The sequence below is a fragment of the Heterodontus francisci genome, chromosome 11 (genome assembly GCF_036365525.1).
Source record: "Heterodontus francisci isolate sHetFra1 chromosome 11, sHetFra1.hap1, whole genome shotgun sequence".
Lineage (NCBI taxonomy): Eukaryota > Metazoa > Chordata > Chondrichthyes > Heterodontiformes > Heterodontidae > Heterodontus > Heterodontus francisci.
Window position 1 is genome coordinate 110,444,953 of NC_090381.1, and position 12,472 is coordinate 110,457,424.

General features: G+C 39.9%; 1 protein-coding gene across 1 annotated transcript; it reads left to right on the top strand.

Annotated features, from left to right (window-relative positions):
* Positions 1-494: 494 nt before the first annotated feature.
* Positions 495-7,531, top strand: LOC137374973 (extracellular calcium-sensing receptor-like). Its single transcript, XM_068041587.1, has 5 exons — positions 495-776; positions 1,980-2,807; positions 5,003-5,224; positions 6,397-6,520; positions 6,618-7,531. The coding sequence occupies exons 1-5, from the start codon at positions 519-521 to the stop codon at positions 7,529-7,531; spliced, it is 2,346 nt and encodes a 781-aa protein (XP_067897688.1). The 5' UTR covers positions 495-518.
* The last annotated feature ends 4,941 nt before the right edge of the window (positions 7,532-12,472 follow it).

Below are 12,472 nucleotides of genomic sequence, written 5' to 3' on the forward strand. Positions count from 1 at the left end.
GGAAAGGTATTCCAACATTGGAAATTGTAATTTGGACAGGCAAAGAAAAAGCCAGAATACAATCAGGATTAAATTCTAATTAGAGAAACTATAATTGGTGATAGTACTAAAAATATGACCTGTTTCGTTTTCATTTGCAGTTAAACGTATTGTGATTGGACCTCTGAGTTGCGATTTCTAATAAATTCTTATTGGCTAGAGTCAAATAACACAAGATAGGCTATTTCATGAATTAAGCTTGAGCTACCTATTAAAGTACAATTTAAACTTGGAAATTTGTTGCTCAATTTAACTAAGATATTGAACCCAAATTAATTCTGAAAATAATGCTTAGTAATCTTAGCTTAGGAATATAAGTACAAATGCGGTAAAAAGAAGCACTTGTGGTTAATTCACAAAAATGAGTTAAATACATTCTCATAATGCAATACTGGTCAAAATTTGCTGTTAACCCTTGAGACTAACTTGCACCTGTGTACTCTAGTTTTGATTTCAGATCTTTCCGCCTTCTACAGACTATGATCTTTGCCATAGAAGAAATAAACAGAAGTCAAACATTGCTTCCAAATATCACAATAGGCTACACGATTCTTGATGACTGCTCTTCATCCACAATCGCAACAAAAGGCGCTTTGGTTCTTGTTAATGGAATGGAAGACACCTTTTCTGCCAAAGATTGCAATGGTCTTCCCGTTGTCCCCGCTATTGTTACAGGTGGTGGATCTTCCGAGTCTATTGCAGTTGCAAGGACAATTGGTCTTTTTGGAATTCCATTGGTAAGCTAGCATCATTATGGGAGCATTCCTAGCTAAAGACTTCTATTCATAGTTCCGCCAAATATCATTCATTTATGGACTACATTTTCTGGTTGAAGTAACGTTGATGCTATCACCTAAACTTTGTTGTTACTAACGTCATACTTTCAGACTTAACTTGGGTTTAATATTCTAGTTAATAAAAGCAAAATTTTTCCACTTTTAAATTGTACTTTAATGGGTAACAACACAGCAACTTCAGGTGACAGCACATGCGTAAAGTTAGTTGCTGTTGACATTGCCCTACTTCTCCAGAAGCTTCCCTGTACCAGTACCTCGCCAAGATATGGGACATTGAAATACACAGAATGCGTGAAGTTGCTGTGCTTGAATGATAGATACCCTCTAAGCTCTCTGGAAAAGGTTAGAGAATGCCCATTTTAGTGCAATTACCATTTTAAGATTTGATAGTTATTAATCACTGCCAAACAGCCTCTGTGCCACTGAAACTTAAACATCTAAAAGTATGTGTCTTATTCATTCAGGTTTTATTGTTAGCTGTAATTTTTGTAAATGAAAAATACTTTTTCTTTGGTAAAGTTTATCTTTCCTTCTTAATCCTATTTATTTTCCTCTATTTATTTCATTTTACTGTGCTCGATTTGGCATAATTTTAAAATACAATAATTTACATTTCCTGGTTCAGACACTGCACTCACAGGAATGTTGATAAAGGATCCAGTTCCCGTGTAAAGGGCGATACACTGAAGTGTCTTTCAAATTAACGCAAGTTCTAGTGCAATGCCCCATATATGTTTTACGGGCAGTTGGCCACATAAAGAATGGCTGGCGTCATTTAGACGCCTCTGATTGCGAACTCCAGCCCATAAAGCTGCTGGTAAGTGCAAATATAATGAACGGCCAGTGTCATTCGTTGGCCACTGACTGCAAAATCCAGCAAAATAGTTCAAATGCACTATTAATAGAAAAATACATTGTTTGCATTAAATACCAAAATGAATTTATATTTTATATCTTTTTATATGTTGATCTTATGAACAGTTGTAGAAAGTTAAAAAAACTGTCATTTTATAGTGTACAACAACAATGCAACTTGGTTGAAAAAGCTGCATCAAAATACATTGCCGCTTGTGTAATATTGATCTTCTTTACGCAGAGTCCAATTGCACATGGCTTATGATTTTTTGTGTTTATGTCCAACAGATTAGTTCTTTTGCGACCTGTGCGTGTCTCAGTAATAAACAGGAATACCCTGCTTTTTATAGAACAATACCAAGTGATTACTATCAATCCAAACTTTTAGCTCAGCTCGTTAAAACGTTTGGATGGACATGGATTGGAACTATTAGAAGCAACAATGATTATGGAAATTTTGGAATGCAAGCTTTTATGGAAGACATTGAAAAGCTTGGAATTTGCGTAGCATTCTCAGTATCGTTTTCCAGAACTGATCCCCATGAAAAAATAAGAAAAATTGTTGAGGTAATCAAAAAATCAACTACAAAGGTAATAGTCGCGTTTTCTGCCACCGGGGAAATGCGGATTCTGTTAAGAGAAATTGTACGTCAAAATGTGACGGGTATACAGTGGATAGGAAGCGAATCCTGGGTCACTTCAGAAATACTTTCGCCAGGTGAAAAGGTTAGATTCCTTATTGGGACAATAGGGCCTGCAATCCATATGGCACAAGTGAGAGGATTACAAGAATTCCTTCTTAAGGTTCAACCATCTGCACTTCCGGGCAACATTTTAGTGAAGGAATTTTGGGAAACAATATTCAAGTGTACTCCATTGTCAGAAGTCGAAAGTACATCAAATTCTTCTGAAAATCCCCAATGTACGGGCTTTGAATCTTTACACGGAGTATTTAATGCATATTCTGATATAACTATGGACGGAAGTTCCTACAACGTATACAAAGCAGTCTATGCCTTCGCCTATGCAATGCATGGTATGCTTACCTGTGAAGATGGAAAAGGGCCGTTTACAAATGGCACGTGTGCGCACATTTCTACTTATGAATCATGGCAGGTAAGAAGTTGGCATGTGTAAATAGTATTGAAAATATTTTAATCAAGCTTCTATTTTGCTTTGTCACCATAATTTCAAACATAAAACTGCTGTTATGTTTTACGCTATTGCATCCTGAGGACGGCTCACACATTCAAGGAAATGCTTTTTCGTAGTTTGCGTTTTGGTGTTATGCAGGCAAATTGCGCACAGTAACTACGGCCACCTGTATATTAAAATAAATGTGGGAGAGGGATCTCCGGCAAGTGAGTGAACCAGTCGCAAGTTCCGGCCGTAGGCTTTACCAAAGCCATTCTTAAGATAGGGCAGCACAGTGGTGCATTGGTTAGCACCGCAGCCTCATAGCTCCAGTGACCTGTGTTCAAATCCAGGTACTGCCTGTGCGGAGTTTGCAAGTTCTCCCTGTGTCTGCATGGGTTTCCTCCGGGTGCTCCGGTTTCCTCCCACATGCCAAAGACTTGCAGGTTGATAGGTGAATTGGCCATTATAAATTGTCACTAGTATAGGTAGGTGGTAGGGAAATATAGGGACAGGTGGGGATGTGGTTGAAATATGGAATTAGTGTAGGATTAGTACAAATGGGTGGTTGATGGTCGGCACAGACTCGGTTGGCCGAATAGCCTGTTTCAGTGCTGTATCTCTAAACTAAACTAAATAGGACTTAGGAATTTTCTTTACAAGTCAGAAATCCATGGTATTGGATTGAAAACTTGAAGAGGAGAACTAACTATAGGAATAAACGGATGCAAAGTGTAGCCTTCAAGGTTTAATACATTATATGGAAGTAGGTGAGGGGGGAGGATGTCGCAGAGATTAGTATTGTGATAATGGTTGTTCATGATGTTTATTAACGACTGGATGGAATAAATGGACGAGGTTCAAAAGGATCTTTGCATGTGGATAAAAAAAAATCATTGGATAAAGGTAACGAAGAGTTATGAAACAAGGAAAGGAACTAAAAATTGGGCGTATGAAGTAACTGAGAGAAGCTCATAGGTTAGAGATAAGAAACGGTCTATTTCGTTTTTCAACAAGTCGCACCCTGAAGCCGTCAACACTATATGCAAACTGGTGAAAGAAAAAAAAAGAATGGTTGAAGGAGAAAGCAAGAACCCAGAAAGTAATCGTTACATTTTACAAAGCACTGTTCCATCCAATATGTTATGTACAAGGTAACTATCACTAAATGTAAATTGAACGTCCCAATACTGTGTATAATACGGGCACCATGCTGCAACCGGACTTTTGGATTCAGTATAAGAAAAGGCAAATAGGTTGAAAAATAGGATAGGACACCGGAGCTATGGGAAAATATTAGGGAACGAGTAATGTTTTGTGCAGCCGCAATTTAGGATTTACCTTATTTAGCTTTTCAAGCTATTCAGAAGGGAATAGATAAGGTGGATCCCAGACTAATGTTCAATCTCAACAAAAGTTTAGGCAAAAGGAGCGGAGTTTCAGGATTGGGTGAGAAAATATGAGCATACTGTTGCGATGGGGACTGGAGTGGAAAGCGAGGCATTAAATTAAAATCGTACCGAATAACTGCAATAGGGAGTTCCCCTCATCGAGCTTTACCCAGCGGTTTCGAGGGAAAAATCTATCTCTGTGTCTTCCTATAGAAGGTGGTAAATATGTGGAGCAATCTCTTCAACACGACAGTGAATGTAGGAAATCTTATAATGAGGGACAGTGGGTAATTTGTGATCGACGCAGCGGATGGGGTCTCTAAGGTGATTGGGGTAAGATCTTAGTGTCCGCTGGGGACAGTCCCATGGGTATGGATTATGCCTCCAGCTCTGTAAAATCTTTTGTTCCTCTGAACATGGAACCATAATCAGCGGGTTGGTTGAATACGTCTAAGAACGAGTCCTAAATAATAATGGTCTCCTGGAGATGGTTTGGCTGCTTCAGGGAATGTGATGCAATTTTGCACGAGTCTTCACTGAATTTGTCTGTAGTTCTTTTTAATGTGTTTTTGCCTCGATTCGGATAATGGTACACTGCGCTGCACCATCCCATAGATAAATTGAACACGGATGATCCCAATAGGCTGTCTCACCTTTCCTTACCTATGTTAGTACTACTTCAGTAATTTTAATGAATCTTACATATTAATTGATTTTTATATTATAATATGCAAATTATGAATACCGTGTTGCATCTTAAATAAATGCCACGTTATGTTTTTGCAGCTGCTTCATTATATACGGTCAGTAAATTTCACAACTAACTCCGGTGACAATGTCTACTTTGATTCCAATGGGGACCCAATAGCTAATTATGACTTGATAAATTGGCAACTGAATAAAAATGGTGTTGCAGAGATTGCGACTGTTGGCTATTATGATGCTTCTGCCGCTCAGGAAATCGTGTTAAATATAAAATCTATTGTATGGAATGCCGGAAAGAACAAGGTATGTCAATGAAAGGAATATTGCACCAAATTTGCTTAGTTTTACAATGGTAACTATCTACTACTGCAAGACTTTTTATTTCTGGAGAAGCGGGTTTTCATCAATTTTTTTGTCATTTGAGTTTGAAAAGATAATCGGCACAGTAGTGAATTCGGCTCAGAAGCGGATTTATATTCAGCCATTTTACCCCGGAGACCTGGAATTAAATCCAAGACCGAACTATGAGGTGAAGAGTATGATCTCTATATCGTATGCTTTTACACAATTTTCATAATCTCAAAGCAAATATTAGTGCAAACTGGTAGCCTGTTTTGACCTCCAACCAATTTTCTTTTGCAGTGGACTCACTATCGTTCATTTTCCAATGCTGCCTGAAGCGAACATTTACCCCACTGTATCTCCTAACTTAGTATCATCTGCAAACTTGAATAGAAAACAACATATTCCTTCATCCCAAGTCACTAATATATCCCGGAGACGCTTCCAATCTATGTCCCAACGTTACTTTCAATGAGCTCAGCTATTCTTTTTATAAAGGTGACCAATCAGACACCTTCTTTACATGATGAACAATAGAGTTTTATCCAGTCTTTCACCGTTACTCAGACCTGTGTCATTCGGAATCATCCGAATCACTGCTTCACTGCCTCCAGCACTTGAATGTCTCACTTGTGATCCCGCAACCAAAAGTGGGCGTGATAGTCAGTGCAGCGTCTGATCAAAGCATTGTTCAATTTGATGAGAGCTTCTACTGACTTGTTTGCTACTTGTTACGGCTATGCACATTCTATAAACTACATATTTTCACTAAAATTATTTCGATTAATTAAAAAATTAGCATTGCGTAATGATAAAACGGCAGCGTTCTAGAGAAGAAAATAAATAGAATGCTATATTAAGCCCTTTGTGGTTTTAATTCATATTTATTTCACAGGTCAGATGTTGAATTGCATTCGAAGGGTTATATTGCGGAAGTTCTACTTTTCCATTTGCGTTAACATGTTTGAGTTCTAAATGCTTTCTAATAATTAGGCATGTAACACTTTCTACAAATGTACGAGCACAACTCCATCATTTTCTACATTTCGAATAACCTTATATTTGGTATATATTGCAAAGGATTACATTTTTAAAATGTCAGATTGTAACCATTAATGTCAATTTGATTTAAGATTCCACGGGCAATTTGCTCCGAGAGCTGCCCCCTAGGGTCACGGAAAGTCTCCAGAAAGGGACAACCGAGCTGTTGTTTTGATTGCACTCAATGCGCTGACGGTGAAATCAGCAATATCACAGGTATACTAAAACTTGAGATCATGTTTGCCTTTCCAAGTCGTTAATTCGGATAGTTCAAATATTTGACTTATATATTTGCTATTTACTATGTTTCCAGATGCTTTAGACTGCATTAAATGTCCCTTCGAATACTGGCCCAATCAGAACAAAGACAAATGTGCCGCAAAAGAAATTGAATTTCTCTCTTTTGGAGAGACCTTGGGAATCGTATTAGTGATGCTGGCATTGACTGGAGTCTGTGGAAGTATAGCAACAGCTGGCGTTTTCCTTCAGTTTAAGGATACTCCCATTGTGAAGGCTAACAATTCCGAGCTGAGCTTCCTCCTTCTCTTTGCACTAACTCTTTGTTTTCTGTGTTCTCTTACTTTTATTGGCAAGCCTTCATTTCGGTCCTGTATGTTACAACGTGTATCATTTGGCATTACCTTTGTTTTATGCATTTCTTGTGTTTTGGCTAAGACTATTCTGGTACTGATGGCCTTTAAGGCAACACTTCCCAACAACAATTTAATGAAATGGTTTGGACCCACTCAGCAACGTTTTGGTGTATTCGCTCTCACATTTATTCAAGGCTTGATATGCACCTTATGGCTAAATATAGCTCCACCTTTTCCAATGAAAAATACAAGTTATTACAGGGAAATTATTATTTTGGAATGCCATGTGGGGTCCATAACAGCCTTTTATTGTGTATCAGGTTATATTGCATTCCTGTCCTGTGTTTGTTTTATTCTTGCATTTCTGGCCCGGAAACTGCCTGATAATTTCAATGAGGCCCAATGCATAACCTTTAGCATGCTTATCTTCTGTGCTGTTTGGATCGCATTCATTCCAGCCTACGTGAGTTCTCCTGGAAAATACACTGTAGCTGTAGAAGTATTTGCTATTCTGGCATCCAGTTTTGCCCTGCTTCTCTGTATTTTCGTTCCTAAATGCACCATTATATTGCTTAAACCAGAGAGCAACACGAGAAAACATGTAATGTCCAAAATGCCTTCAAAAAAGCTTTAAAAGTTTGATCATATAAATAATTTAATAAATATTCCCACATCAATGAAATGCATTATGTTGTCTGGAATTGGGCATTAGTGGAATAGTAGAAAAATATAAAACATATAATTTAATTCTATATATTTCAATTTGGTTGCGCATTTGATCCTGTCACTGATGCAGAATGTATATTTTATGTAGCAAAGCAATGAAAATATGTAGCTGCAATAAAATATCTATCGGACAACTTAATGTTAAGCAGTTGTAAGACGTTACAAAGGGTAGCAGTAATCAATTACTGAGATATTTTAAAACACATTAAATGAGAAAATGAATTATAATTTAATTTTGGAAGATTGAAAGCAACATATTTTAAGAGCGTTTCGTTGAATGACCTTTCGAAAAAAATCTTAGTTAAGGAGACAACAGCTCCTTAAACTTTAAACATAATGTCCCAGCCATAGTGACCCCGTTAGTGACATCAACTGTTTGATATTGGAAAGTGATGCAGTATCCCAGGTTCCCATTTCAAATCCCTGACCTCTGTCAGAAGAATCGAGTGCGGAGGTTAGGCGAAGCCACAATCAGAATTGTGTGCGATATGTGCACATGGAATATCTTATCAGTTAATGAACTGCAATTTGACATGCTAATGAAGAAGGGTGGTGCCTGTCACCAGGAATCAAAGCCGTCAGAAGTGTTATGCGAAATGAGCACAACATAGAGTTCAGATTACGCAATTCAGTGTTCAGCATGCCTTCTGCAAGTAGGTCAATCTGTATTACATCCCTCATGCTGCCGGGTTCATTTCAATATTAGCCACAACATGTTGGCCTTTTACAATGTTAAGAAGATTTGCTTAGACAACAGCGATTTGCGTTTATATCGCACCTTTATCGCAGTTAAACGTCTTCACAGGAACTTTATCAACCAAAACTTGACACGGAGCAATAAAAGAAGATATTAGGACAGGTGATCCAAAGCTTGGTCAAAGAGACAGATATTAAGGAGCAGCTTAAAAGGTGTTGGGGTTGGGGGTGGTGGTGCTGGTGAGGGAAAGGTAGTGAGGTGAAGGGTTTTAGGGAGGAACTTCCAGAATTACGGCTCAGAAGTGGAAGGCATGGCCACCATGGGTGGAGTAACTAAAATCGGGAATGAGCAAAAGGCGAGAATTTGAGGAACGCAGCAACCTCAGGGATTGTAATGGGACAATAATGGACCACGCATCGATGGTGTCATGGAAGTGGAAGCAGGCAATATCGAGCTGGATTTTCTAGTAAACAGCGATGCAACGGCGCTTACTGCTGACCTGGAGGAAAGTTGTCCACAAATATATAACCATCTTTGTGGCACGGTTCCCCCATTTCTATATGGGAGTTTAAATCTGGCTCCAAGTCAAGTGGATTTCATGCGAGCAGCAGCAGTGATGTTAGCAAGTAAAGTAAGCAGCCCAATCATATTGAAGTATTCACACACAGCAAACTAGCAAGTTAAAAGCACTGATTATCTTTCACTTTTAATTTAAATTTTCAGATAGCGAAATCAATGATTATAACTGAATTAATTAAGTTAGAAGCTAAAATATCATAAATGTACATTTTTAAAAAGAGATAGTTTAGAAAGATACAGATTTCATATGACCGCAGTGAAATTTGACTCTTGAAAAATGTTAAATTAGCTTTTTAGCGCCGTGAGGTTGGTAATCAATAATTATGAAGTTGCTGCCCTGCCAAGAACCCAATTACACCTCTGTCAACAAGGTGTGGCTTTTTAATAACTTTTATAACAATGCTAACAGCGTAAAAGAGGAAGGTGTAATCAATTATCGATTTAGTGTTGTTTCGGCATTGCAGTCTAGGTGGGGCGGGGCGGAATGAGGATGCTCATACTCCAGAGGACCATTGAATCACTGACAGCAGCTTCTGGATTTCTGCTTGTTCTGTGTATTGCGGACTCCTGACGTTGCTATCAGTTTCAGTGGAGTAGTGACGGCCAATGCTGGAAATGCTCCATTCTTAGCACTGCAAAATCCAGTCCATTGATTGTGAAGCATGATACAAAGTTGAATTAACTGTCTAAGAGAATATTCAGCGGTATGGGGCAGTGAAAAGGTCAAGATGAAGAACTAGGTGTTATTAGCTTACTAAAGGAAGCTGATGACCATATCTGACGATGATGTCACCAATAAACAGCATGTAAATAAGGAAAAGGAGCAAGGATGTATAAAAGAATCGTAAAATAGCAGCCCACAGAAGAGGGGCCATTTGGTCCATTGTGCCTGAACTGGTTGTTTTACTGAGCAATTCAATTTGGCCTGTACGCCTGCGCTTTTCACATATCCTTGCAGGTTTTTTTTCTCTTTGCGATATTTATCCACTTCCCTTTTGACAGCTACCACCTTCTATTTCCACCGCAATATCAGGCAATGTATTCCAAATCCGAACCACTTTTTGCAAACACGTTTTTTGCCAATCATCTTAAATCATTGTCTTCTGATTATTGTCACTTTGGCAACTGGAAACAGTTTCTGTTTATTTATTCTATCTAAATCATTCATGAATCTAAACACCTCTATCGAATCCATTCTTGGGCTTCTCTCCTTTAAGGAGAGCAACACCAGCTTCTTACATGTATCCATGTAAAGGTAATTCCCTGGAACCATTCTAGTAAATTTCTCTGTGCCCTCCCCAAAGCTTTAACATCCTTCCTAAAGCGTGGTGTCCATAATTGGACACAGTACTCCAGCTGGGGCTAAATAGTGTTTTATATAGTTTTAGCATACTTGTCAGCATTTGTACTGTATATTATTTATATATCTTTTGAACTAACTGGGAAGTCTGAAAGGGGCACTAGTATTATACTGTAACAGGGGGAAAAAACAAAAAGGTTTTAAAAAAACTTAGTCAATCAGATTGAAATGGCATTACCTGGGTGATGATGCACTCTAGTGCCCCCCACCGCCACCCACCACCCCACACCCACCCCCCCCCCACCCCACCCACCAGTCGCAGAAGTTCTGAAACGCACTGGAAGACCCCAGCTTCTCCCTCAGCAGGAACATAGGGGCATGGACGTAGCTGTGAAAGAGAGGCAGTCAGACCGAATGATCCCATCAACTGCCCACTGCCTGGACCTGTTGAGGTCCATTTATAAAGCCTATTTATAAAGCTCAGGCTCCCATATGTCTTATTAACGGCTTTGTTAACCCATTCTACCACATTCAACATTTTGTGCAAAAAGAAAGTAAGGTCTCTCGGGTCTCCCCCCTCCATTTAAAATTGTACCATTTAAATTGTATTGCCGCTCCTCATTCTTCTTACCAAAATGTATCTTCTTTTTTTTCTTTTGGGCCTCCTTATCTCGAGAGACAATGGATACGCGCCTGGAGGTGGTCAGTGGTTTGTGAAGCAGCGCCTGGAGTGGCTATAAAGGCCAATTCTGGAGTGACAGGCTCTTCCACAGGTGCTGCAGAGAAATTTGTTTGTTGGGGCTGTTGCACAGTTGGCTCTCCCCTTGCGCCTCTGTCTTTTTTCCTGCCAACTACTAAGTCTCTTCGACTCGCCACAATTTAGCCCTGTCTTTATGGCTGCCCGCCAGCTCTGGCGAATGCTGGCAACTGACTCCCACGACTTGTGATCAATGTCACACGATTTCATGTCGCGTTTGCAGACGTCTTTATAATGGAGACATGGACGGCCGGTGGGTCTGATACCAGTGGCGAGCTCGCTGTACAATGTGTCTTTGGGGATCCTGCCATCTTCCATGCGGCTCACATGGCCAAGCCATCTCAAGCGCCGCTGACTCAGTAGTGTGTATAAGCTGGGGATGTTGGCCGCTTCAAGGACTTCTGTGTTGGAGATATAGTCCTGCCACCTGATGCCAAGTATTCTCCGAAGGCAGCGAAGATGGAATGAATTGAGACGTCGCTCTTGGCTGGCATACGTTGTCCAGGCCTCGCTGCCGTAGAGCAAGGTACTGAGGACACAGGCCTGATACACTCGGACTTTTGTGTTCCGTGTCAGTGCGCCATTTTCCCACACTCTCTTGGCCAGTCTGAACATAGCAGTGGAAGCCTTACCCATGCGCTTGTTGATTTCTGCATCTAGAGACAGGTTACTGTATCTACTCACACGCATTTTCTGCATTGACTTTCATTTGCGACGTGCCCGTCCATTCCACTTGTCTATGTCCTCTTGACATCAATTACTATCTTCCTCACTATTCGCAAAACTTGCAAGTTTTGCATGCTTTGCAAATTTCGAAATTGTGCCATATTTCCTCAAATTGAAGTCACTCATACGTCCCAAAGGCAGCAGTGGTATAAGTACCGAACTCAGGGGAACACCTCTGTGTACGCCTTTCCAGTATCAAAAATAGCCATTCATCACAATTAGCCCTCTGCTATTTTTGTATTTCGGCTACAACTACCCCTTTTATCAATTTTGCTAATAAGCCTAGTATGTGCTACTTTATCAAACGCTACTGAGCACTTCAGGCAGTCTCTCTGGAGAGAGAAACAGCGTAACCATTTCAGGCCAATGAGCTTGCATCAAGTACTTATGAAAGGCCACCGACCTGAAAGGATAACTCTGTTTTCCTTCGACAGATGCTGACTGACCTGCTGAGCATTTTCAACATTTTCTGCTTCATTGTCCACAACAAATCCGTGTTGTTAGTGCAAAAAGCAAAACCCAAGCAGCTTGGGGTTGCCATCACTTACTGCACTAATTCTGTACATTAACTCAACGGCTCACCAGGCTCTTTCAGCACCTTCCAAATCTGCAACATCGACAACCCAGATCAACAAGGATAAGAGGCATCTCTTCACCACCATCTGTGTGCAACTTGCCTTCTTCTTTACTTCCTCTACTCCATCTCCCTCTCGTGCTGAAACCCAAGGAGGTTGGTAACTATACCATCCATACTGGGACCAGGTGCTCTGACCACGACTCTTGAAGACGC